The sequence below is a fragment of the Megascapheus bottae genome, chromosome 3 (assembly GCF_031878675.1).
Source record: "Megascapheus bottae isolate mThoBot1 chromosome 3, mThoBot2.hap1, whole genome shotgun sequence".
NCBI lineage: Eukaryota > Metazoa > Chordata > Mammalia > Rodentia > Geomyidae > Megascapheus > Megascapheus bottae.
In genome coordinates this window covers 88,046,956-88,069,804 of record NC_143511.1, presented here as the reverse complement: position 1 = coordinate 88,069,804, position 22,849 = coordinate 88,046,956, and the positions used below count along the sequence as shown (strand labels likewise).

The window sequence follows — 22,849 nt, the reverse complement described above, 5'->3', positions numbered from 1 at the left end:
CTCCCTCACCTCACAGACCTGAGCCCTGTGTCAGCTCTTTAGATGTCACCTTGTGGGGTGTCACACTCACTGGATTTTCCTGGTACTTAGCCCTCCCTCCCCTTGAGATTGCCTGACCTGCTGCCCTGACTGCTAAGAAATGGAACCGGGTGACCGGCCTCCAGGGTCCAGTCTGGAAAAGCTGTGATTTGTGGTGACTCCGTCTCTCTCGGGTTCCTCTCTCCCCCACCTGTCTGTCTCCCGTCCTTCTCTCATCCAAGGCCTCATCTGAGATAGTGTGGGCTGCCTGGTGGGCAGGCCTCAGGGGTTCAGATCCACCTCGTCCCCACAAGCCTAGCAGGCTATGGCCACTGACCCAGATTCGATCTCAGTCGAGGCCACAACCCCACCCCTGGAGACCTGAACGTGAGCCCTGGCTGAACAGCCAGAGGGTAGGAGCACCAGGTCTGAGAGTGGGAGCACGGGGCCTGGCTGACCGCACCTGAGAGTGGGAGCCTGGGAGCTGGGACTTGCTCAATGTAAGGCTGGCTGTCAGCACTGCCTTACAAAAGGCTGTACACAGCACGGGTAGCTGGCACCACCCCAGGCCATGTGTCCTGCCTGTCCACCTTCCTTCCACCGTTCTCCCGCCACACAGCCTGTCTGTGCACACATCTCCCTCCCGGGCCTGAGGGCTGGGCCTTCCATGCACCACACTCTGTGCCGATTGAGCGGAGCTCCCTCTTGGTATTCTGGCTCGTTCATGTCTGTGCCCTCTGATCCCAACCAGAGGATCCCGGCCTCAGTGCGGATCCTGGCGGTGTTTCTGCTGTCCGCTGCTCTCTGCCCTGCTAGGCTTTGGGATCTCCCCCTGCGGCCTGAGGCTGGGCACACAGGGCGGTCATTTCCACAGCCAAGCCCAGCTCAGCCCTGCCTGCATGGGGCTCGGTCAGAGTACAGAGTGAAAAGAGGGGAGACGGGGTGGGGGGCCTCCCCTGCCTGCCCAGGGGCCTCTGCTTGGGGGAAGGCAGGGCAGGAGGAGAAGGAGCCTCAGCATCCCTCTCTGGGGCCCTGGCTGATTCATTACTCCGTCAGCAGCAGGTGATGGAGTTGCCTCCAGCGGCCAACTCCCCAGGAGGAAAGCCAGAATGGCTGTGCTAGAGGAGCCCAGCCTGGGAGCCCCAGAGCTGATGACGGGTTCTTGAGAGTCTCGCCTGCCCCTCCTGTCTCAGCTGGACCTAGCGTGTTCAACTCAATCAGGAGGCCTGCTCTCCCAGCCAGGGCAATGACTCCGCCTCACTTCCCTGAGATAACCGCACACACTGGAGCAGCATAGGACTGCCTTGTCTGGAGCCAAGAGGGATTGCCCAGGATTGTGCCATCCTCTGTGGGACCTCCATGTCCAGGCACCTAGCTCCCAGGCTGCTGTCCACTCAGAGAGACATAGCAGCACTTTCCACGGACCCATCCAGTGATTCCAGGTCACCCTGGAGAAATACAGTATGTCCACTAGAAAGGATCCCCTCATGATCCTGACATTTCCTGGCATGCCTCTTCCTTTGTTAATATCATCCCATATCACCTTCCATTTCTGCCTCCTTTTCTTCAAGTTACATACGGGTTTATCCATCTTATATCTTCATTTTTTGCAGGAGGGGGTCCTATCATGGGGCTTGAACTCTGGGCATGGGCGTTGTCCCTGAGCTCTTCAGCTCAAGGCTACCACCCAACCCCTAGAGCCACAGTCCCTTTTGGTTTTCTAGTTGTTAATTGGAGATGAGTCTCACAGACTTAAGTGCCCTGGCTGGCTTTGACCCACTATCTTCAGATCTCAGCCTCCATCTTATATCTTACTCAAAAAAAAAGTGTTTCTTTTGGTGAGTTTTCAAAGTGTTTTAGTCCATTTTAGATAGTGTTTTAGACAGTTGTTGTTCTTTACCCGCCCTAATCTTCCTTTGGATTTGCCAAGTGCGGATGGAAGTTGTTCCTGCTCTTCTAGATACTTGAGAAGCATCAAGAGGCTGTTTATTCTTGAGTTCTCTGTACTTTGAAGCAGGTGCCCAGAGTGACCCTGTGAAAGCTTGGAAGGAGACATACAGACAGTGCCCTGAAACCACAGAGTGGGGTTGGTCCAACAGTCAAAGTGCCTGTGGGATGGAGGGTCTGAGTCTGTCACCCAGCCCTGTCCCACACGTCTGTGAGGGCTGTGAGGGTTCATCACGCTTGCTCCCTCATTTCCCTGAGCATCACACAGGAGATTAGGAAAGCACAATTCTGTGTGTCAGAGAGCACACCAGTGGCCATCTTCCCAACAAACACACTTTCCCAAATTCCTGCCACCTTCTGGTCTTCTGCTGGTCCCTTGGTCCTCCACGCAATGGGGCAGCATCTTCTCTCCTGCTCACCAGCTTATGTTCCACTGACGCCGGTGGGGATGAAGGGAAAGGGATAAAGGGCCAATCTGTGGTCAAACAGGCCATGGCTTCTGAGTCATAAGCGTGCTTCCATTTGCTTTGAGAGGCCACAATGTTTACATACTCAGAGCCCCTTGTTGCAGTCCAAGTCATGGCCATGTAGGTGACAAAGGCAAGGAGTAATGACGACTCGGGAAGGGCCTTGTCCCTCAGTTGGCCCTCAGTAAACTCCCAGCATCCACAGAGGTGGAGATCTAGCAGAATCACAGAGTCCACAGAAAATCTCTCTCCCTTGCAGTTGTCAAAAAGAAACAAGTAATCTAATAAAAACATCTTTAGCTGACATAAAAAGAAAGCACCATTTTTGAAGGTCACCTACTATTCCGCTAGCTTGCTGTACACTAGCCAGCTGTCGGCACTGTGGATTATGAGACCGGCTTCCTAGGCCATATTGTAGGACTATGGAGGCCCTTTCCCTGAAAGCACTGACTTTCCTCTGAGCTTGCAGGTGTCTGATGCGTGACTGCAGTGGGATGAAAAGTTGAATATGCCAACCTTCACACTGTGCGTGTCCCTCGTGCCACCTTAAACTCTCCAATCTGAGGCTGCTCAGGTCTGCATGTACCGATGTTGATCTTAAAATGTATTTTACCCGAGTCTCTAGTGCGGGTGTTGGGCGTGCATTCCTTGAACTGTGCCCTGTGCTTTCTCTGCCATTCACACACCCAAATACTCCAGCTGTTCACTGTGCTTGGGACATCAGCCATGACGAGTGGGTGCTGTACATTAGGAAATTGTCATGATAGGGACAGTGAACACAGAGAGAGGTATGCTGAGGGTCAGGGGGAGGTGAGGGGGCCAGAACAGCCACGGGCGCCATCTGAAGCCACTGCCAAGTCCCAACCACAAGCCACAAAGCATTTGACAGGCAACAGAATGACCTTTAAGCAGCAGAGATAAAACACGCTTCTCTCTCAAGAGGAAATCCTGTGTATTCAGGGCTCCAGTGCAAGCCAACCTCAGAATCTGTGACATGGGGCCTTTGCCCGACGTGGCTCTGCCACGAGGGTGTGGGTGCCCGTGGCGTGTGCGGGTCTCTGCTCCCACGAGAGCCAATCTCACTTCTGCAGATGTCCCTTCTCTCTTCTTCCTTTGCTTCAGGTAGAGGCAGAGTCCTTTCTTGGTCACATCTGATGGCTGACTTAGAGCGACTTTATTGCGATGTGACTCACATCCCGTAATGTCCATCCACTTCAGGTGTACAAAATGACAGTTTTCTGTCCCTGTGCAGAGCTGTGCAGCCATCTGGACAGTCTCGTTTTAGAATATCCTCCTATCCCAACAATGTCTTTTTCATCCATTAGCAACCCATCTCCAACCCTACCACAGCTGGAACTGTAAATTCATTTATGGACTCTTCTGTTCTTCTCATGTCTTGTGAGGGGGACCACACAGGGTATGGCTCTGTGACCGGGTTCCTTCCCTGGAGATGGGTCAGAACTTCATTAGTGTGTTGAGGGGAGGGTGTGTGTGTGTGTGTGTGTGTGTGTGTGTGTGTGTGCCTTAGACATTCCATGGATAGACCATCTTTTGTTTAATTATTCTTTAGCGGATAGACTGGATTATTTCTATTTTAGGATTATTAAGAATGATGCTACTACAAGCCTTCATAGCGAGGCTACCTCCTCTCTACACCAAGGCATCGAATTTCTGGGCCATGGGTAGATTTAACTCCCGGCTTAAGCATTTAGAGACATTTTCCAGGCTGTTCTCCACAGAGGCAGCGCCATTTCAGAGCTCTATTACCAAGCAGAATACATTGGAAGGTTCTCTGAGAGTGACTTGTCAGGACTTAGAAAATGACTTCCACCATCCTGCCAGCATAGACTAAACCAGGGGACTGGAGGGTCAGATCCTGAAGCCAGGGCTTCACACCCACTGCCGACTGTGGGCAGGTTAGCACACGTGTGTGATGCACCTATCTTGTTTCCCTCTGTGTCTGTCCCACGGCCACTTGGAGTATGGACCAGAGGGGCCTTGTGTACCTTTCCCAGGAGGACATGCACAGGATTTCCCATGCCAGCTGCATCCCTCTTTATCTACGATGACCCTGATGTGCCTGGGAAGAGGGGAAAGGAGGTCCTGAGACCAGAGGTCAGGATACTCTGGCTCCTACCAGCTTCCTCTGTGGCAGCCGCCTGAGTGGCCCTGGGGGTGGGATCAGGAGTCACTGGCACACCCCACATGCCCCCAGGAAATGCCCACACAGGAAACCACACCCCCCCCACTCATTTCCTGCCAGTTCATAGCTGAGGCCAGTCCTCTGGACAGCCGCCTGTCCTGGCCATGCTTGGGGTGGAACGTGCTTATTCGTGACTTTCAACAATAATGACATTTATCAGCCCCGCTGCGGAGCTGGCCGAGGTTTGTGGTCAGGAAGGGACATGTCCGTCCTCCGTGCCAGGTTCCCCCTGGCTCCAGGACCAAGTGGTATAAAGGGCAGCTGAGTGAGGAGCCAGCACAGACTCCCCCAGCCCCACGAGTGACTGCGAGCCCCGCAGTGAGAGCAGACCCAGAGATGAAGACCCTGCTGCTGAGCTTCAGCCTGGGCCTGGCTGCTGTCCTGCAGGCGCAGACCCTTCCCGCTGTGGGGGAGGACGAGGTGCAGGAGGTGAGTCTCAGATTAGCAGGGCACATCCAGGGGAAGAGGAGTGAGACAGCTGGTTGAAGAGCCCACCCATACCTACATCCAAAGAGGCCCTCACTGCCCGACCATTGCCTGAATCCCTGGCCTCACAAAGAGCCAGAGCAGCGGGACTGCTCCAGATGGGCCCAGAGCACAGAAGGCTGGCATGGGAGGGGAAAATCCACCATCTTTCCTGAGATGGATGGCGCCTGTGATTGACGTTCTGAGACTCAGGGCCTGCACTCAAGGGACAGTTGCAGGTGGGGTCTGGGTGGGTGGGACACTGGAGGAAGCTCCATGTGAAAATGAGTCTAGGCCTACAGACCAAGGGATGAGCTCTAGTGGAGGTGACAGTGGAGTATCTTCTCTAGGACTCAGGGAGGTGGTACCTGAAGGCCATCACATCCGAGAAGGAGATTCCTGAGTTAAAGCAGTGGTCTGTGTCTGTGACCCCCATGAATGTCGAGATCCTGGAAGGGGGCAGCCTGAAAATCTCGTTCACACTTGGGTGAGTGTCTGCCAGCCAGGAGGTCGGGAGCGCCTTCAGCTTTCTCTGAAGAGAGTGGACCTGGGCCAGACAGGAAGTTGGAGGTCGGGAAAGGAGCTGGGGCACTGCAGAGGCCAGGGAGCTGCCACACACCCTGAGACACGAAGGGCTGACGGGTGCCTGGACCTGAGACACAGTGAAGGCTGCTTCTCGGGCCTGGCCCCGCCCTGTGACGGTCCTCAGAGCAGAGACCCAGCACAGACACAGCTGCTCACCGACCTTCTGTGTTCTAGGATTGCAGGTCACTGCAGGGAGATAAGCAGCACCATGCAGGAAAGCGAGGAACCTGGGACATACACAGCCTGTGAGTCACAAAGCCCACCACGTCTGCTCCCACTGCTGCTGGAATCCAGTGGCAGTGTTGGTTCAGGGTGGCCTGTGGGTGGGAGAACCTTTCTCTCCATTCTGCACCCATTGTGGACACACTCTCAGCTCCCGTTGGCCAATTGGCCTCCAAGATCCAAACAGTTGGCGCCAAGCCCTGTCCTCAGCCCGGACTCTCCAGGCTTTCCCCGAGGCTATAGCTGAGCCCAGAGTGGGACCACAGCTGCACCTGGCCTCCTGCTGGGGCCCAGTGGCTGGGGATGCGGCCCCCGCCCTGACGTGTGGGCACCTGGCCTGGGCATCGCACTAGGCAGGAACTGGGTGAGGACCCCTGGCAAGCTGTCAGGTCTGGATGCGGAGGACTTTCCCAGATGGGGCGGGGGCTGAGGCGGGGGCTGGGTGTCCTGGCACCCGTCGTGCTGTGCAGGATCCCGTCTTACTCAGGACCGGTTCCTGACCTCTGCAGATGGCGGCAGGCACGTGGAGCAGATCGTTAGGTCAAGCGTGGAGGATCACTACATCTTCTATGGCGTGGCTGACGTGCACGGGCATCAGGTCCGGACAGCTAAACTTGTGGGTGAGTCACGAGAAAGGGGGGCCGAGGCCTCCAGAGCAAACCTTGAGCTCCTTTCCCCAAGGGGCCTGGCAGGGCAGCAGACAGGATGGGAAGACAGGGCCACACGCAGAGTCCACCCATCTCTGAGCGGCCTCTGGTGTCAGTGCCCTTCCTGGCCAGGCAGAGAGGCCAGGGCCCTGCTGTGCCCTCCCAGGCCAGGCATGTGTGAGCAGGGAGCAGAGGGAAGGTGGGGGGCCCTGAGCCCCCTGGTCGGGAGCTCGCTCCTCCAGGGGGTGTTCGTCCTGCCCCTCCTGACCTGGAGGAAGGGTGGGGTGCCGGCAGGAGAGGGTCTCCTGTCTCCCAGGTCAGCTGCCATGGGCTCCTGCCCTGACTGTCATGGCTCCCTGGTGGTCCTTCCTGGCCAGGCTCTCCTCCCAGCCCCAGGCCTCCAGGCCAGGCCCCTGGTGGGTGGGCAAGGCCTCCCTCAGCCCAGCCCTGCTCAGTCCTCTGGACCAGGGTGACACGCCAACGTGTCCACCGCCTGTGGCCCACACGCTGTCTCCTCCACCCCCGCTGCAGGCAGAGACCCTGCCATCAACCTGGAAGCCCTGAAGGACTTTGAGAATGTCACCCGGGCCAGAGGTCTCAGCTCAGAGTCCCTCGTCATCCCCACGCAAAGGGGTAGGAAAGAGGGCCCCATTGAGCACTGCCAGACCCCACGGAGGGAAGGCCACTGTGTCAGGCCCGGGAGCAGGCTGCCTTGTGTGGACTTCCCACTGTGGGGCTGTGGGGGTGCGGGTGCTGGAGGAGCTGGGGTCCCCAGTGAAGTGCTGGGTTCTGAATCCTGCTGTTCTTTCTTTCACAGAAACCTGCTCTGTGGGAAGTGATTAGGATAAAGGTCAGTTTTAGGGGGCACTGGGCAACATTCCACAGCTGCTTGTTGATGGGGCTTCTGGAGCCCTGTGGTCTGTCTTCCCACCCTTGTTCCTGACTCGCAGGAGAGCCCGCCTGTCCAGTGGGTGTGCTCTGCTTCTGCTGGAGTCTCTCCCCGTGAGCACTGAGCTCAGATTTCCTTCCAGTGGCATTCCCAGGCAGAAAGAATGAGATCCAGTAGTTGTCTGGCTTCTGCATTCTGTTGACTTTCTTTTCTTCTTTTCAACGTATCTTTTAGTCATTGTACAAATAGGTTTCAGTTCAACATGTCAGCTTATAACATGTTTTACAATGTATCACAAGAATGATCTTGAAAGTGTTATTATAGAGTTTATCGTAGTGTCAGTTTATGAGCCTGATGCTTCTTGAGGGCTGTCATCTCTTGTCATTCTTCCCCACTTCTCTCAGCCCCACCCATCCCCTCAGTTCTCCTAGTTCCATTTTTACATGTGTTCATTGAATATATGACCATACCGCCAAACATTCTTTCTGAAAATCACCATGGAGCTTTGGTGTGAATTACCTGGCTATATAATCCAAAGCGTCCAGGAGTCTTCCTCTGTGGGAAGAGGCACCCAGCCTCCTCCCCCCAGATCCCAGTCCTCCACTGCGACACCAGGTCTACGTCCATGGATGCCACTGGGCATGTCTGAGTCCCAGCTTCCTCCGATACAAATTCAGGGAGTCCTGTGCATCTAGGATGCTGCCTTAAGCAGGAGTCTCAATATCTTCTGTAGGCAAGGAGCCCCAGTGGCTCTGGGTGCACCCCTAGTTGAAGGGAAAGCCTGGTCTTGGCTTTCTGTAGTGATGACTGCTTCATTGTCCACTCTCAGCTGAGCCTGGTCGTGACGCTGGGCTCCTGGCAGGTGTGGCCAGGTAGAATCATCCTCCCCTGGGCTGCTTTAAAAAAAGGTGACTGCCAGCCAGGCACTGGTGGCTTACGCCTGTAGCTAGCTACTCAGGAGGCTGAGACCTGAGGACGCATTCAAAGCCAGTCTGGGTAGGAACGTCTACAAGCTGCTCAACTCAAATAAAGCACGGTAGAAGCCAGAAGACTCTGAGGTCAAGCCCCAAGACCACACACACACACACACACACACACACACACACACACACACACACCCAACAAACAAAAGCAAAGAGAAGGGTGACAGCCATGCTGCAGACCCTCAGAATTCTCATGTCTCCCATGGAATGGTTGAGAGCTGGCTTCAGGTCTCCTGTCCAGACAGGGACAGGATAAGAGTCCCAACATTTCTCTGTCTTGCCCCTGTCATTCTGTTTGTTGAAGTCACCTGTCCCTCTTCTCCCATGGATGTGAAGCTTTGTGGGCAGACTGGCCCAAAGCTTTCCCTCCCTCTGCCGTGATGTCCTGGGTAGAGCCCCCCCCCCCCGCCGCCGCCCTGCCCTGCTCTTCCCCTCTCCTGGCTTCATGGGCACCTCCTCCCTTCCAGGTCACTGAACTATGGCCTAGAAGCAGCCCTGCAGGCATGAGGCTGAACTTCTGATCCAGTGGCTATGGAATTAGACCCCTCCCAAGTCCAGATCTCTCCATCACCCTCCTCCCTCTGCCCTCACCCTCCTCCCTTTCCTCTCAATAAAGAGCTTCAACAATCTCTGGTGATTGCTTATCTGTGGAGTCCCTTGGTGGACTGCTCTGGGCTTTCTGGGGGGTGTGCCTAGAGTGGGGTGCCCCCTGGGCTCCTGGCAATTAAGGGCTGTGCTAGCCAGAGCCTGGCCCTGGGGTGTTTTACTGGGCAGGGTGGATGGTTTTGAAGAAGAACTGCTCTCTCCTAGTCCTGCGCATGAGGACATCAGACACAGCACTGGCCTGCAGAGGTGACATGGGAAAGAGGGGCCAGAGCCAGAGAGGTTTTTTTGAAAAATCCTGTGAACTACAACTCCCATAGGCCCAGAGGGTGCCATCAACTGGTAGACCCTTTCAGAGAGGTTCTGGGTATCCACAGGCACCACCGAGTGCCACAGAAGACATTTTTGCTCCTTTTTCTTAAGAGAAAGAAGTTAGACAGAAAGTGTCTTCTGCCCCCTGGGAGGGTCTGGGTCCACGAGGATCAAGGAACAACCTGTGTGTGGGTTCAGGCTGGAGGTGGAGACAGGAGCAGACGCATCTACAATCTGCTGCATCTTCAGATGGCCACCCTGGACCTCAGGGCCTTCAGTGCTAACCCAACTTTCCAGGTGTCTTCAGCTCACATCACCTCTCCTAGACAGAATCTCCTGCCTCACCTCTCTTTGGGGACACCCTGACTCCAGTACAGGACAAACCACCGGGGCCTAGTCCACGGTGTGGCCTGCAGTGTTCAGGGTTCCTCTGGAAAGATTTGAGCTGAGGATGAGAAGAGCTTACACATCCCTCTGTGTCGAGTCTGCATTCCCAAAAGACTACAAGACACAGGAATGACTCCAAGCCTGGGGTGGGGGCGGAGGGGAGGGCAGGGCGTGCTCCCTGTCCATGCCTTGGACTTGCAGGGTGTCGGGTGCCATACTGCCAGCCAGGGTGTAGCCTCTGAAGCCAGATGCACCAAGGAATATTCCGGGCCGAGGAGATGCCAGGGTTCACTGGCTGAATGCGGTCTGGTCCGGGGATAGAGTCCTGCAAGGAGGGAAAACGTACAAGTAGACCTCTCCCCTGCTCAGCTTAGGCTGATCCAGCTGGCACACTCGGGAGGTGGACCAGGCACTCGCTCGATTTTCATCCCAAACTCCAATGTCCTGAGATGCAGTGGGCTGGTCTTCTTCACTGCAGGAATGGGCATGTTTCTGCCCAGAGCCTTATGTGCTACTTTCCTAAAAGCTGGAGGAGGCAGCCACGTCTCAGCAGGATGAAGGGCAGAGAGGCTGGGGCTGGAGTGGGAGCAGAGGAAGGAGCAGGGCTTGGTCAGGATCTCCACAAAGGCAAGATGGCTGTGAGGCCTGTAAGGAACAGGAGTTCCTAGGGACAGGCAGGCTGTCGCCATCACGAGCAGGTTGATCTGGACGGGCAGGGGCAGGGCTTTCTGGATGGTATTCCCCAGGGGAGGGCTGGTCTTGGATGTTTCTGAGAGGTTTCTGGAATGGCTACATTGAACACTTCAGTGTGGGAGGATGAGACAGGAGGACAGGTAGGGCCTAGCGTGAACAGAGCTTTGGGTGGATAGCTGGATAGATGGATGTAAGAATGGGTGGATGGGAGGTTGGGTGAATGGATGGATGAGTAGATGGGGAAAAGGGAGGGTGGGTGAATGGAAGACAGATGGAAGATAGATGGATGGCTGGAAGGATGGGTGGATGGATCGGTGGGAGGATAGAAGGATGAATGGATGGATAGGTGGATGAATGGGTGGGAAAGTGGAAGGATGGATGGGTGGATAGGTGAATGGGTAGGTGGGAGAATGGAAGGATGGATAGGTGGGTAGGTGAATGGGTGGGTGAGAAAGTGGAAGGATGGATGGGTGGATAGGTGAATGGGTGGGTGGGAGGGTGGAAGGATGGATGGGTGGGTAGGTGAATGGGTGGATGAGAGGGTGGAAGGATGGATGGGAGGATAGGTGAATGGGTGGGTGGGAGGGTGGAAGGATGGATGGGTGGGTAGGTGGATGGGTGGGTGGGAGGGTGGAAGGATGGATGGGTGGGTAGGTGAATGGGTGGGTGGGAGGGTGGAAGGATGGATGGGAGGATAGGTGAGTGGGTGGGTGGGAAGGTGGAAGGATGGATGGGAGGATGAAGGAACTGTATTCCTAGGAAGTCTGCTTTCCCTCTGCAGACCACAATCAGCATAATTCACAACAGGGTGTGAGTGGCTCCAGTGTCCAGGCCTCGTCTCCTTCCTTTGTGTGTGCTGCTTCCTCTAAAGATTAGATTCATCGCTGGGTGTGGTAGCTCATGCCTGTAATCCTAGCTACTCAGGAGGCTGAGATCTGAGGATCAAGATTCAAAGCCAGCCCGGGCACAAAAGGACCTGACGCTCTTACCTCCAATTAAGTCTGGAAAATGGGAAGTGGGGCTTGACTGAAGGGTACAGCAGTAGCTCTGAGCTGAAGTGCTGAGGGACAGTGCCCAGGCCAAGTTCAAGCCCCATGAAGGTTAGATTCATCAGTGCTCCCCCCAGAGGCCAGCGAGGAGTTAGTGCTGACCCTGTCCGCACAGGTGAAAGACAGCCACAAGGCCTGGAACGCATGACTCACACCCCAGCCTCATCTCCAGCTCCAGTCTGGCTCCTGTTCCTGGTTTCCAGATGACCTGGAATTCATCTGTTGCCTGTGCCAGGACCTTAAGTGCGTGCGTGCGTGTGTGTGTGTGTGTGTGTGTGTGTGTGTGTGTGTGTATGTGTCTGTGCGTGTGTGTGCGTGTGTGTGTGTGTGTGCACACACGTGCACATGTGCATATATTTGGGTCTGTTAATAAATATGTTTTCATGAATTGTTGGTGCACAGAAAAGCAGTTCAAGATGTCTGCTTCCCAACGCTTCACTAAAAGTTGAATTAGCACAATTAGTTTTGTGTTTTTGTTTTTTGCCAGTCCTGGGGCTTGAACTCAGGGCCTGGGCACTGTCCTTGAGCTTTTTTGATCAAGGCTAACCACTTGAGCCAGAGCCCCACTTCTGGTGAGGAGCATAGAAAATATCTATATATTTTCTATAAACCTATGTTAGCCATTTGTATTTTCATACTTGTATTCATTTGGATAGTTACACTTGTGTTTCCTTAACTTGCCTTTCTGCTTCTGTATATCTGCTTGCTAAAACCCTGAGAAATGCAACTGCTGTCCTTGTGGCTAATCTACAACCATCCATTTGTCCTTGGTTCCCAGACTGAGCTAAGCTGAAGTAAGGAGTATACACATTCCAAGCCGGGAGCTGGAGATAGTAGCCATCTGGTACCAACAAGGTCGGACTTGTAAGGGCCAGCAAACTAGGGCAGATGTCAACCAATCACAAGCCCGTTACCATGGAGATCCCTCTAGACTCATATCTGGCCTAAAACCATCCTCCTAAAATGACAGCCAGCTAGACTGACCAATGATTAGCCACGACCCCTTTCCTGCTTTGTATCGCACCAATCATTTAATGGAATTATAGTATAAATTTCCCGCATGGCGTATTGATTTGTTGCTATTACTTGCTGGGGCCTTCCCCCTACCAAAAAAAATGTATAAAAGGGGCTGTAATCTTGTGCTCGGGGCCTCTGGTCTGCACTTGACTATCAGTGCGCAGAGACCCGTGCTCGAGCTCGTCAATAAACGACTCATTGCAATTTGCATTGATCTTTGGTCTCTGGCTATCAGGCGGGGCTTCAAGTTTCTGGCCACAATACTGGCTTTTTCTGGAATCAACCCCAAGCCTTCGTGCATGCTAAGCAAGCACTCTACCACTAGGCCACACTCCTGGCCCCTAGTTCTATGTTTAAGGCCTAAAAAATTATGCTGTGGCTGGGTGCAGTGGCTCATTCCTATAATCCTAACTTCTCAGGAGGTTGAGATCTGAGGATAGAGGTTCAAAGCCAGCTTGGGTACTAAAGTCCATGAGACTCTTATCTCCAATTAATCACCATAAAAATGGAAGTGGTGCTGTGGCTTAAGGGGTAGAGCACTAGCCTTAAGCTGAAGAGTTCATGGACAGCATCCAGGCCCAGAGTTCAAGCCCCATGACAGACCAAAAATAAAAGTCATTAGCTGGGCTCTGTGGCTCACGCCTGTCATCCTAGCTACTCAGGAGGCTGAGATCTGAGGATCAAGGTTCAAAGCCATCCTGGGCACAAAAGGACCTGAGACTCTTATCTCCAATTCACCCCTAGAAAACTGGAAGTGGGGCTTGGCTGAAGGCCAGGGTGGTAGCCTTGAGCTGAAGAGCTAAGGGATAACACCCAGGCCCAGAATTCAAGCTCCATGATTCACAAAAATAAATACATATATAAATAAAAAATAAGTCATTAATGTAAAATAATTGATTTGTTGAGAAAAAGTAATTATGTCTAAATTTAAACATTCTTGCAAGGGTTATTTCTGAATATAAATTTGAAAATGGAGGAAGGAAACAAGGCAAAGATGAACCATTAAGTAAGGGAAAGAAAAAGACATAAAGAAACTTGTAGGTGGGCCAGGAGTTTAGCCTAGTGGTAGAGTGCTTGCCTAGCATGCACGAAGACCTGGGTTCGATTCCTCAGTACCACATACATAGGAAAAAGCCAGAAATGGTGCTGAGCTCTAGCCTTGAGAAAGCCCAAGGACAGTGCTCAGGCCCTGAGCTCAAGCCCAAGACTGGCAAAAAATAAAAATAAAAAAATAAATAAATAAAGAAACTTGTAGGTACAGTGTGTGTGTGTGTGTGTGTGTGTGTGTGTGTGTGTGTGTGTGTGTGTGTGTGTGTGTGGTATATGTGATTATAAATGGAAGCTATTACTTGACCATGACACGTTATGGACAGTGTTAGTACATACACTGCTCCCGTGTGCATGAGCTCTGCCAGGTCCTGGATGCTTGGCTGAAGCCCCTATATTCCTTACATCTCTGTCTTCCATCACACCAGCCAACAAAACCAGGGCTTTGTGGGTGGCACATTTGCAGAAAGCACCCAGAGCACCCTGAGGCAGAGGCTGCAGCCATGTCTCTGCCAGGCTTCTCATGGTCTTTGATTGGAAGCAGCACCAGAGGGACCAGAACAGGGCTGGGTCCTCTGCGCCTGCCTGCCTGCTTCCCCACCCATTCCTCCCTCCAGCCACACCCCAAGAGAGCCCAGAGCAGCCACCAAGGGGCTCACAGACAGGCGGTGCCAACACCAGGGAATGCTGAAACTCTTTATTGAGAAACGGGGGCAAGGGGAGAGGGAGGGAGAGGGCAGATAGTGGCAGGGGCTGGTTCCATGTGCCCTAGCACGAGATCAGGGTGATGCCACAGGTCTGCTGCCAAGCCACGTTACCTTGAGACCTGGAAGGGAAGGAGCATCAGCAAGGCCAGGAAGGGAGAGAAGAAGGGAGATGCGGCAGGTTCCTCCCTGAAGCAGGAGTGACATTCAGGGAGGACATCTGTGCTCCGCCCTCCCCTGTCCGTGCAGGAGAAAGGCCAATAGGCCACAGAGGCTCTTGACATCTCACTCGCCCCCAGCACAGGGTGTTCTCCCACGTCCTGAAACCCACCACTTACCCTAGTCAGCTCCGGGAGAGCAGGTTTCTGTGAAAGAAAGAACAGCAGGATTCAGACCCCAGCACTACACTGGGGACCCCAGCTCCTCCAGCACCCGCACCCCCACAGCCCCACAGTGGGAAGTCCACACAAGGCAGCCTGCTCCCAGGCCTGACACAGTGGCCTTCCCTCCGTGGGGTCTGGCAGTGCTCAACGGGGCCCTCTTTCCTACCCCTTTGCGTGGGGATGACGAGGGTCTCTGAGCTGAGACCTCTGGCCCGGGTGACATTCTCAAAGTCCTTCAGGGCTTCCAGGTTGATGGCAGGGTCTCTGCCTGCAGCAGGGGTGGAGGAGACAGCGTGTGGGCCACAGGCGGTGGACACGTTGGCGTGTCACCCTGGTCCAGAGGACTGAGCAGGGCTGGGCTGAGGGAGGCCTTGCCCACCCACCAGGGGCCTGGCCTGGAGGCCTGGGGCTGGGAGGAGAGCCTGGCCAGGAAGGACCACCAGGGAGCCATGACAGTAGGGGCAGGAGCCCATGGCAGCTGACCTGGGAGACAGGAGACCCTCTCCTGCCGGCACCCCACCCTTCCTCCAGGTCAGGAGGGGCAGGACGAACACCCCCTGGAGGAGCGAGCTCCCGACCAGGGGGGCTCAGGGCCCCCCACCTTCCCTCTGCTCCCTGCTCACACATGCCTGGCCTGGGAGGGCACAGCAGGGCCCTGGCCTCTCTGCCTGGCCGGGAAGGGCACTGACACCAGAGGCCGCTCAGAGATGGGTGGACTCTGCGTGTGGCCCTGTCTTCCCATCCTGTCTGCTGCCCTGCCAGGCCCCTTGGGGAAAGGAGCTCAAGGTTTGCTCTGGAGGCCTCGGCCCCCCTTTCTCGTGACTCACCCACAAGTTTAGCTGTCCGGACCTGATGCCCGTGCACGTCAGCCACGCCATAGAAGATGTAGTGATCCTCCACGCTCGACCTAACGATCTGCTCCACGTGCCTGCCGCCATCTGCAGAGGTCAGGAACCGGTCCTGAGTAAGACAGGATCCTGCACAGCACGACGGGTGCCAAGACACCCAGCCCCCGCCCCAGCCCCCGCCCCATCTGGGAAAGTCCTCCGCATCCAGACCTGACAGCTTGCCAGGGGTCCTCACCCAGTTCCTGCCTAGTGCGATGCCCAGGCCAGGTGCCCACACGTCAGGGCGGGGGCCGCATCCCCAGCCACTGGGCCCCAGCAGGAGGCCAGGTGCAGCTGTGGTCCCACTCTGGGCTCAGCTATAGCCTCGGGGAAAGCCTGGAGAGTCCGGGCTGAGGACAGGGCTTGGCGCCAAGTGTTTGGATCTTGGAGGCCAATTGGCCAACGGGAGCTGAGAGTGTGTCCACAATGGGTGCAGAATGGAGAGAAAGGTTCTCCCACCCACAGGCCACCCTGAACCAACACTGCCACTGGATTCCAGCAGCAGTGGGAGCAGACGTGGCGGGCTTTGTGACTCACAGGCTGTGTATGTCCCAGGTTCCTCGCTTTCCTGCATGGTGCTGCTTATCTCCCTGCAGTGACCTGCAATCCTAGAACACAGAAGGTCGGTGAGCAGCTGTGTCTGTGCTGGGTCTCTGCTCTGAGGACCGTCACAGGGCGGGGCCAGGCCCGAGAAGCAGCCTTCACTGTGTCTCAGGTCCAGGCACCAGTCAGCCCTTCATGTCTCAGGGTGTGTGGCAGCTCCCTGGCCTCTGCAGTGCCCCAGCTCCTTTCCCGACCTCCAACTTCCTGTCTGGCCCAGGTCCACTCTCTTCAGAGAAAGCTGAAGGCGCTCCCGACCTCCTGGCTGGCAGACACTCACCCAAGTGTGAACGAGATTTTCAGGCTGCCCCCTTCCAGGATCTCGACATTCATGGGGGTCACAGACACAGACCACTGCTTTAACTCAGGAATCTCCTTCTCGGATGTAACGGCCTTCAAATACCAGGTCCCCAAGTCCTGGGAATGGTACATGTCTGTCATGGCTGGGGCACACTCCCTGCAAAGGTGCCCTGCCCTACCCTGCAGGCCGATGGCACCATGACCTCCAATGAGAGCAGGTCTGGATATTCCTCCATCTCTTCCCCCGAGCTGCACTCACCTAGCCCATCTGAGTGCAGGCTATGAGTCGCCATAGGTCACCCAGGATCCCAACCTCATTCCATCCAGGCAAGAGCAAAATGTAGGGGGCCCTGCTGCTACCATGACTTCTTTGTACCCCAAGCCCATCTTTGCCAGCCATCTGATGCCCTGTCACACATGCCCTTGGAAGGGCTTCGGGGATTAACCCTAAAATAAGGGCCTCCAAGGATGCAGAGAAAACTGGGGTTTTCACCCAGGCCATCTCAGTCTCCTTTCCACATACAGCCCCACCCATGTGGCTCACCTCCTTCTCGTCCTCCCCCACAGTGGGAAGGGTCTGCGCCTGCAGGACAGCAGCCAGGCCCAGGCTGAAGCTCAGCAGCAGGGTCTTCATCTCTGGGTCTGCTCTCACTGCGGGGCTCGCAGTCACTCGTGGGGCTGGGGGAGTCTGTGCTGGCTCCTCACTCAGCTGCCCTTTATACCACTTGGTCCTGGAGCCAGGGGGAACCTGGCACGGAGGACGGACATGTCCCTTCCTGACCACAAACCTCGGCCAGCTCCGCAGCGGGGCTGATAAATGTCATTATTGTTGAAAGTCACTGAATAAGCACGTTCCACCCCCAGCATGGCCAGGACAGGCGGCTGTCCAGAGGACTGGACCCAGATGAAAGCTGGCAGGGGGGGCTTCCTCTGTAGGAAGCCCCCAAAGGAGAATACTGTGGCGGTGAACACCCCTCGTGGCCACGCGACTGCCTGGTATGTACACTGTCACGAAGGGTTGTGGGGGGCAGAGGGGTCTGGGCTCGGGGCTCAGTGACCTTCCTCTGTCCTGTGGTTTGCATATGAAAGCACATGCGTTCTAAGAGGTCATGTGCCCTGCTGAGCAAGTGTTCAAAGGCCCAAAGGCTTACATTTGGTGCTGTGATGGGTCAGACACAAGAGAAACACACGCGTGTGCTCACATAACTCATCCACAGGAAAGAAGGCCTGGCTGTGAAGAAGCTGAGGCCATAGGTCGTGAGGCCAGCAGAAGTCCAGGGCTCCACTCCTGGGGGAATGAGGAGGGCCTCCCCAAACCCGGAAAGGACGCTGAGAAACCCTTCCTGACGCACCCCAGAGCCCACAGCTCGTGATAACTTCATGGAGCACTGATAGACTGCAGATGTAACAGCCAAAGTGTGAGCTTAGCCAACCTGTCCACTGACCCCTGCCTTCTTCTGTGATTCCGCAAGGGCTGTCTTGAAATATGTGGCAAATGTCCTGCCTTGTGTCCATCTGCCTTTGGAGGGGAAGGGAGAGGAGAAGAGCAGGAGAGAAATGGAGAGAAAGCTCTGGCTTCCTGTAACTCCAGAAATGCCATGGAGGCTGCTGAAGCCCCTGACAGCCAGTCCTGAGGACGTGGAGTGGCTCCCAGCTCCACTTCCTCACCAGAGGGCCAAGTCAAGGACAGCCTGTGACAGGTGACAGGCTGGCTCTGCATGGGTGCAGGACAATGCATGCTTCCAGTAGAAGGCCAATTCAACTGAAGCCACCATGCCACAGATAGCACAGCTGGCATTCTCCGGAACAGTGCGTTGCACACATGTCTGGGAGCAGGGATTTCCGCTGTGAGATAAGCAGGTTTTTATCTCTTGCATTTAAAGGTCAGTTGCTACAGCTCTAAAGACGTCTTATTGCCTATTGAGACGTCTCATTCCTCATGGCTGAAAATCAGCAGTGGGACAGCTGTGACAGTATCTGTGGCCATTCTGACCCCCACATGTCCCCCTCCCTGGCCTGCACCTCCCTCCCCCACACCCATGCCACTGTAACTCCACTTCTGCAGCACAGCTCTTCTGGGGTCCAGCCCCTGCATGCACAGCTTGCTGAGTCATCAGGCCGTGTGGGCACCACGACTGGATCTGAGGTGCTGGCCCATCCTCCACTGTGTCACACAGGACCTGGGCACGTGGGTCTCCAGAGGAAAGTCCACCCACTGCGCTCCTAACCCTGAGGAAGCAGTTGAGATGACAGTGGTCCAGGAAGCCTGGCTGCCAAGAGCCCTGGAGAGGGTCGACGGCCTCTCCAGCCTGAGTCTCAGATGAGGAATGACAAGGCCCAGGATTCCAAGGCATTCTAGGGGCTTCCATAAAAATAACCCCACAGAGAAGAGTCACGGGTATTGACAGTGGACACACAGCTAACTGACTTCCCCTCGAACGCTGGAGTGAGTTGATTCAGAATTTGAGGTGGATACTGTTAAGCATTGTCCCCATTGTCGTGGTGGGGTAATAGAACCATCCCCCCTCTGGAATGCAAGTTGGGTAGGAGAATTAGAACCATGTCTCTGCATACACACCGGACCTCACTATCCTGTCCTTAGGGTGAGTGTTCAAACGCCCCTTTTTACCTGGAAAACAACAGCGCCACCTACAGGAAATGTCTGAGCATGCGGTCTACCTCCAATCCCTGCCAGAAGCCTGGGTCATGGAAACTTACATGTACTATTCAGTCTTGCTTGTTTCTTACTATAATATGCAACTGTTACTTGTTTTAAGGCTCAACACTGACGAATATAAATCTGTATATGGGATAAGAGTGTAAATAACACCATCCAGGATAGCCACTCAACTGTGCCTTAAAATAATCAGGAATGAGACAATCGTGTCTACTCTCTCCACACTTATTCAATGCAGCACTTGAATTTTTTTTGTTGTTTTTTTGGCCAGTTGAGGGGCTTAAACTCAGGGCCTGAGCACTGTCCTTGGACATTTCTCAAGGCTACAGCTCTACCACTTGAGCCACAACACCACTTCCAGCTTTTATTCTATGTATGTGGTACTGAGGAATCGAACCCAGGTCTTTGTGTATGCTAGGCAAGCACTCCACCACTAGGCCAAACTCCCGGCCCCAGCACTTGAATTTTTAACCAGAGAAATGAGGCAAGAAAAAGAAATTAAAGGATACCAGCAGTAAAGGAAGAACTTACATTATTCCTAATGGCAGACAATATAATCCCCTGCTAACACAGTGCCAACTCATGCTATGACAGGCCTGCTCCCATCGGGACAGGCAGTTCAGGCTTCTGCTGTCCTCTGAAGTACAGGACCAGCTTAGGCAGCTCAAAGTTGGGCCTCCCCTAGGATCCACTGGTGTAGAAACTCTTCCAAGGGCCTGCACGTTGCCAGCAGCCCTGCCTCTCCCTCTCCTATCCACGCCTCCCCCAGGGCTTCCTACATGATCCAGCCAGGACCTCCGATTCGCCCAAAGCCAGCTGGGGTGAAGGTTCACCTAGTGCCCCGCCTCAGGCTGTCACATGTTCCTACAGAACAGTCAGGCACCTCCTGGGGTCCTTACTGGAGTCATCTCCCCGTCCTAGGAGAGCTCTTAGGGACCCAAGCCCAGGTCCCTTCACAGACTTGCCAAGACCAGAGTCATTGCTGTAATGCTTTATTTGGAATCAAGGAAGGCTGGGTGTGGAGATGGAAGGATAAGGCACAAAGTCTGGTTTAAGAAGAAAGGGCGGTCCAGGCACAAGACGTGGTCCAGGGAGCTCCCAGTGCTGTGTTGGTGGCAGGGTGGCTGAAAGCAACAAGCCTGGTGGCTGCTGTGACAGGAAGAGGAGCAGAGGTCAGGGCCTTCAGGTCGGAGCCACAGGTAAGTAGAGGCTGCAGGACAGGGTGCAGGTGCTGGGTTGGGATGTCCCTTCCCTGAGCTTCTGTGCCATCCCCGGGCCTCCTGGGACGCTATGAGCCCCCAGAGCCATCACACAGCCTCTGTGACCAGCCAGGTCTCTGCACATCCCTGGTGCATATGTAGGGAGGGGGGCTGGATCATGTGGAAGCAAGGTAGGGGAAGGATGGTGGTAACACAAAGGACACTGGGATGTGGGGATGATCGGGCTGTGATGTCTATCCGCCATTGGCTAGCAGCGTTGGTTCACTGATCTGGCTGGCTGGAGCCATGTCCTTTCCCTGCTCCCTCTTCCATGGCTGTCTCTCCTGCACTGTTTAAGATGAAGGGCTTTCCCAGGAAAGAAAGGCCATTCTGCCATGAAGAGTGTATGCCCAGCTGAAATCTCCAGATGAATTCTCAAGGCAGGATGTGGATCAAAGGAAGAAATCCTCCAGTGTTTCAGGAAGGCCACTTGGGGCCGCCTCCCGTGGGGCCCGCCTCCCGTGGGGACCGCCTCCCGTGGGGCCCGCCTCCCGTGGAGACTGCCTCCCAGGGGGCCATGCCACCTGATTAGCTCTCTCCTCCCTGGGTGGAGGGAGCCGGGCCACAACTGATGGAGCCTCCAACTCCAGAACCCAGCTTGGTTTGTTTTCATTCTCCCAGAGGGGCACTCACCCTAGTCCTGCTCAGGGACACAGTTACCTGCAGAAGCCAAGAAAACACAAGAGTGAGGAGGTGCCCAAGAAACGGCCCAGAGCCCATCATGCCTGAAGGAAGTGTGTATCTGTCAGTGACCGAGAACTGAATGAGGTGGGGTCCTGTTGTCCGTGTGTCTTCCCACAAAGACACATGGACGGACACATGAGAGACACAGGAGGATGAGGACAGGAGACACGGTGTCATGGGAGGGTGTGAGGGGCTCGGGGACCACTGGGGACATGGAGGGACACGGGGGACACAGAGGAGGGGTGGGGACCGAGCTCGCTCACCCTTCTGCTCAGGCATGATGATGTTTTTCTGCAGGAGTCCCTTGTGCTGGGTGAATTTTGTAAATTCTTTCAGGGCCTCTGGGTTGGCCTCGGGGGTCCTTCCTGCGCAGGGAGGGGTGGCAGGAGTGAGGAGAGTGGCAATGGCTTCTCTCTGCAGAGAGCCCACAGTATATGCAGGGGACAGGACAAGCGCCACCCAGCGCCAGGGGCTCTGCCCTACAGCAGCCTAAGGCAGGAGCGGGGAGGCCAGGCAGTGGACAGGCAGCTCTGGGGCGGGAGTACCCCCAAACCACTGAGTGAGCCTCACAAGCGAGGGTGGTCTGCTCCCTCCGGGATCAGGTCCCTGTCCCGGACAATCTCTGCGCAGCTGACCCTCTACGGAGCCTGGACTGTCCCCAGGCAGTACACTGTACCCTTCACCAGAGGCAGGCCAGGGAGGGGTCTTCATGCCAAGCTGCAGCTACTACCCATTCTACTGAAAGCCAACATGGTGGTACAGGAGACAGGGCCTCTGAGGGGCCCTCACCCAAGAGCTTTCCAATGCTGAATGCTTTCCCATGGCGCTGGACTTCACAGTACACGATAATGTGATCCTTCGTGAGCAGCTGCTCTACATATACGACCTTGTGTCCCTTTGCTGTAGATGAAGAAAAAAATAGTCCTTTAGCATATTCATTCCTGGAGAAGCCACTGAGGAACAGTCTAGAACACGCTGGTGGGAGACCCAGCGAGCCTGAGCCCAGGCCTTGCCGTGGCTTCTGCCACTGGGCAGGAAGTCTCTCCCACAGGCGTTGAGGAATCCAGACGATGGACGGCAGAAGAGGTCAGGTGGGAACTTGGTCCCAGGCTCTGCTCCATCTGCTCTGCTTCCCAGGCCCTTACACTTCAGCTGCCGAGAAGGTCATAACCTGGACTGCGCAGAGGCAGGAAGGCCCAGGCCTGTAGCATCTGATGGTGCTTGGTGTCAGGGCCTCAGGCACCCAGGAAGGGAGAGGACAGCCCCACCCAGGAGGTGAACAGGATAGACCTCCTGCCCCCAGGGATCAGGCCACGCCAGGTCAGACTCACTGTCCCTGTATTTGCCAGGCTCCTCAGTTTTCCGCATCACAACTTTCTTCTCATGGCACCGACCCTTAAACCTGAGACACAGGGGGCCATGGCTCTCTGAATGACCTCATAGGCCCTAGTCAGCGTTCCTGGTGTCCCTAAGAATCCCGTTCCACCCTTGCCTGAGCTTTGAGCCACACAGGGATTTTTGTTGATACCCAAAATGTGATGGAAGAGGAGAAAGCAATTGGATGGAGAGGATCCACAGAAGCAGCACTCACTTGAAGGTGACCTTGGCCTCCAAGTCCCCCTCTTCTAAGGCCTTAATGGTCACAGGGAACACCTCCCGGGGCCTTCTCTCCTCCGACATGTTCTTGGCTACCATGGCCTTCACGTACCAGGTTCCGGTGATCTGGAGGAGGCAGCCGTGAGCTAGCCCAGACTGCCCGGCTTCCCCCGCCGACGCCCAGCTTCCCGCGCCGGCCTTCCAACCCACAGTCTAGCCATGGCA

At 55.2% G+C, this 22,849-nt stretch overlaps 3 protein-coding genes across 3 annotated transcripts in view; 1 reads left to right on the top strand and 2 right to left on the bottom strand.

Annotated features, from left to right (window-relative positions):
• LOC150066085 (odorant-binding protein 2a-like) overlaps nt 1–22,849 on the bottom strand; it is a 48,160-nt gene that overhangs the window by 24,772 nt on the left and 539 nt on the right. Inside the window, exons 2-4 of the mRNA XM_090329402.1 lie at nt 22,620–22,822; nt 22,360–22,430; nt 21,818–21,928 (exon numbers count right to left, since the gene is read on the bottom strand). Coding sequence (XP_090185528.1) covers nt 21,818–21,928; nt 22,360–22,430; nt 22,620–22,822 — 385 coding nt within the window. The remainder of the gene's footprint in view (nt 1–21,817; nt 21,929–22,359; nt 22,431–22,619; nt 22,823–22,849) is intronic.
• On the top strand, nt 4,946–7,397 carry LOC150066087 (von Ebner gland protein 1-like). The gene is made up of 6 exons (XM_090329236.1): nt 4,946–5,064; nt 5,451–5,587; nt 5,860–5,930; nt 6,417–6,527; nt 7,086–7,187; nt 7,372–7,397. Exons 1-6 carry the CDS (start codon nt 4,972–4,974, stop codon nt 7,395–7,397), a joined length of 540 nt encoding a protein of 179 aa, XP_090185362.1. The 5' UTR covers nt 4,946–4,971.
• On the bottom strand, nt 14,217–17,112 carry LOC150066086 (von Ebner gland protein 1-like). Its single transcript, XM_090329237.1, has 7 exons — nt 16,953–17,112; nt 16,389–16,525; nt 16,046–16,116; nt 15,449–15,559; nt 14,788–14,889; nt 14,577–14,603; nt 14,217–14,360 (listed from the first exon to the last, which is right to left on the bottom strand). The coding sequence occupies exons 1-6, from the start codon at nt 17,040–17,042 to the stop codon at nt 14,578–14,580; spliced, it is 537 nt and encodes a 178-aa protein (XP_090185363.1). The 5' UTR covers nt 17,043–17,112; the 3' UTR covers nt 14,217–14,360; nt 14,577.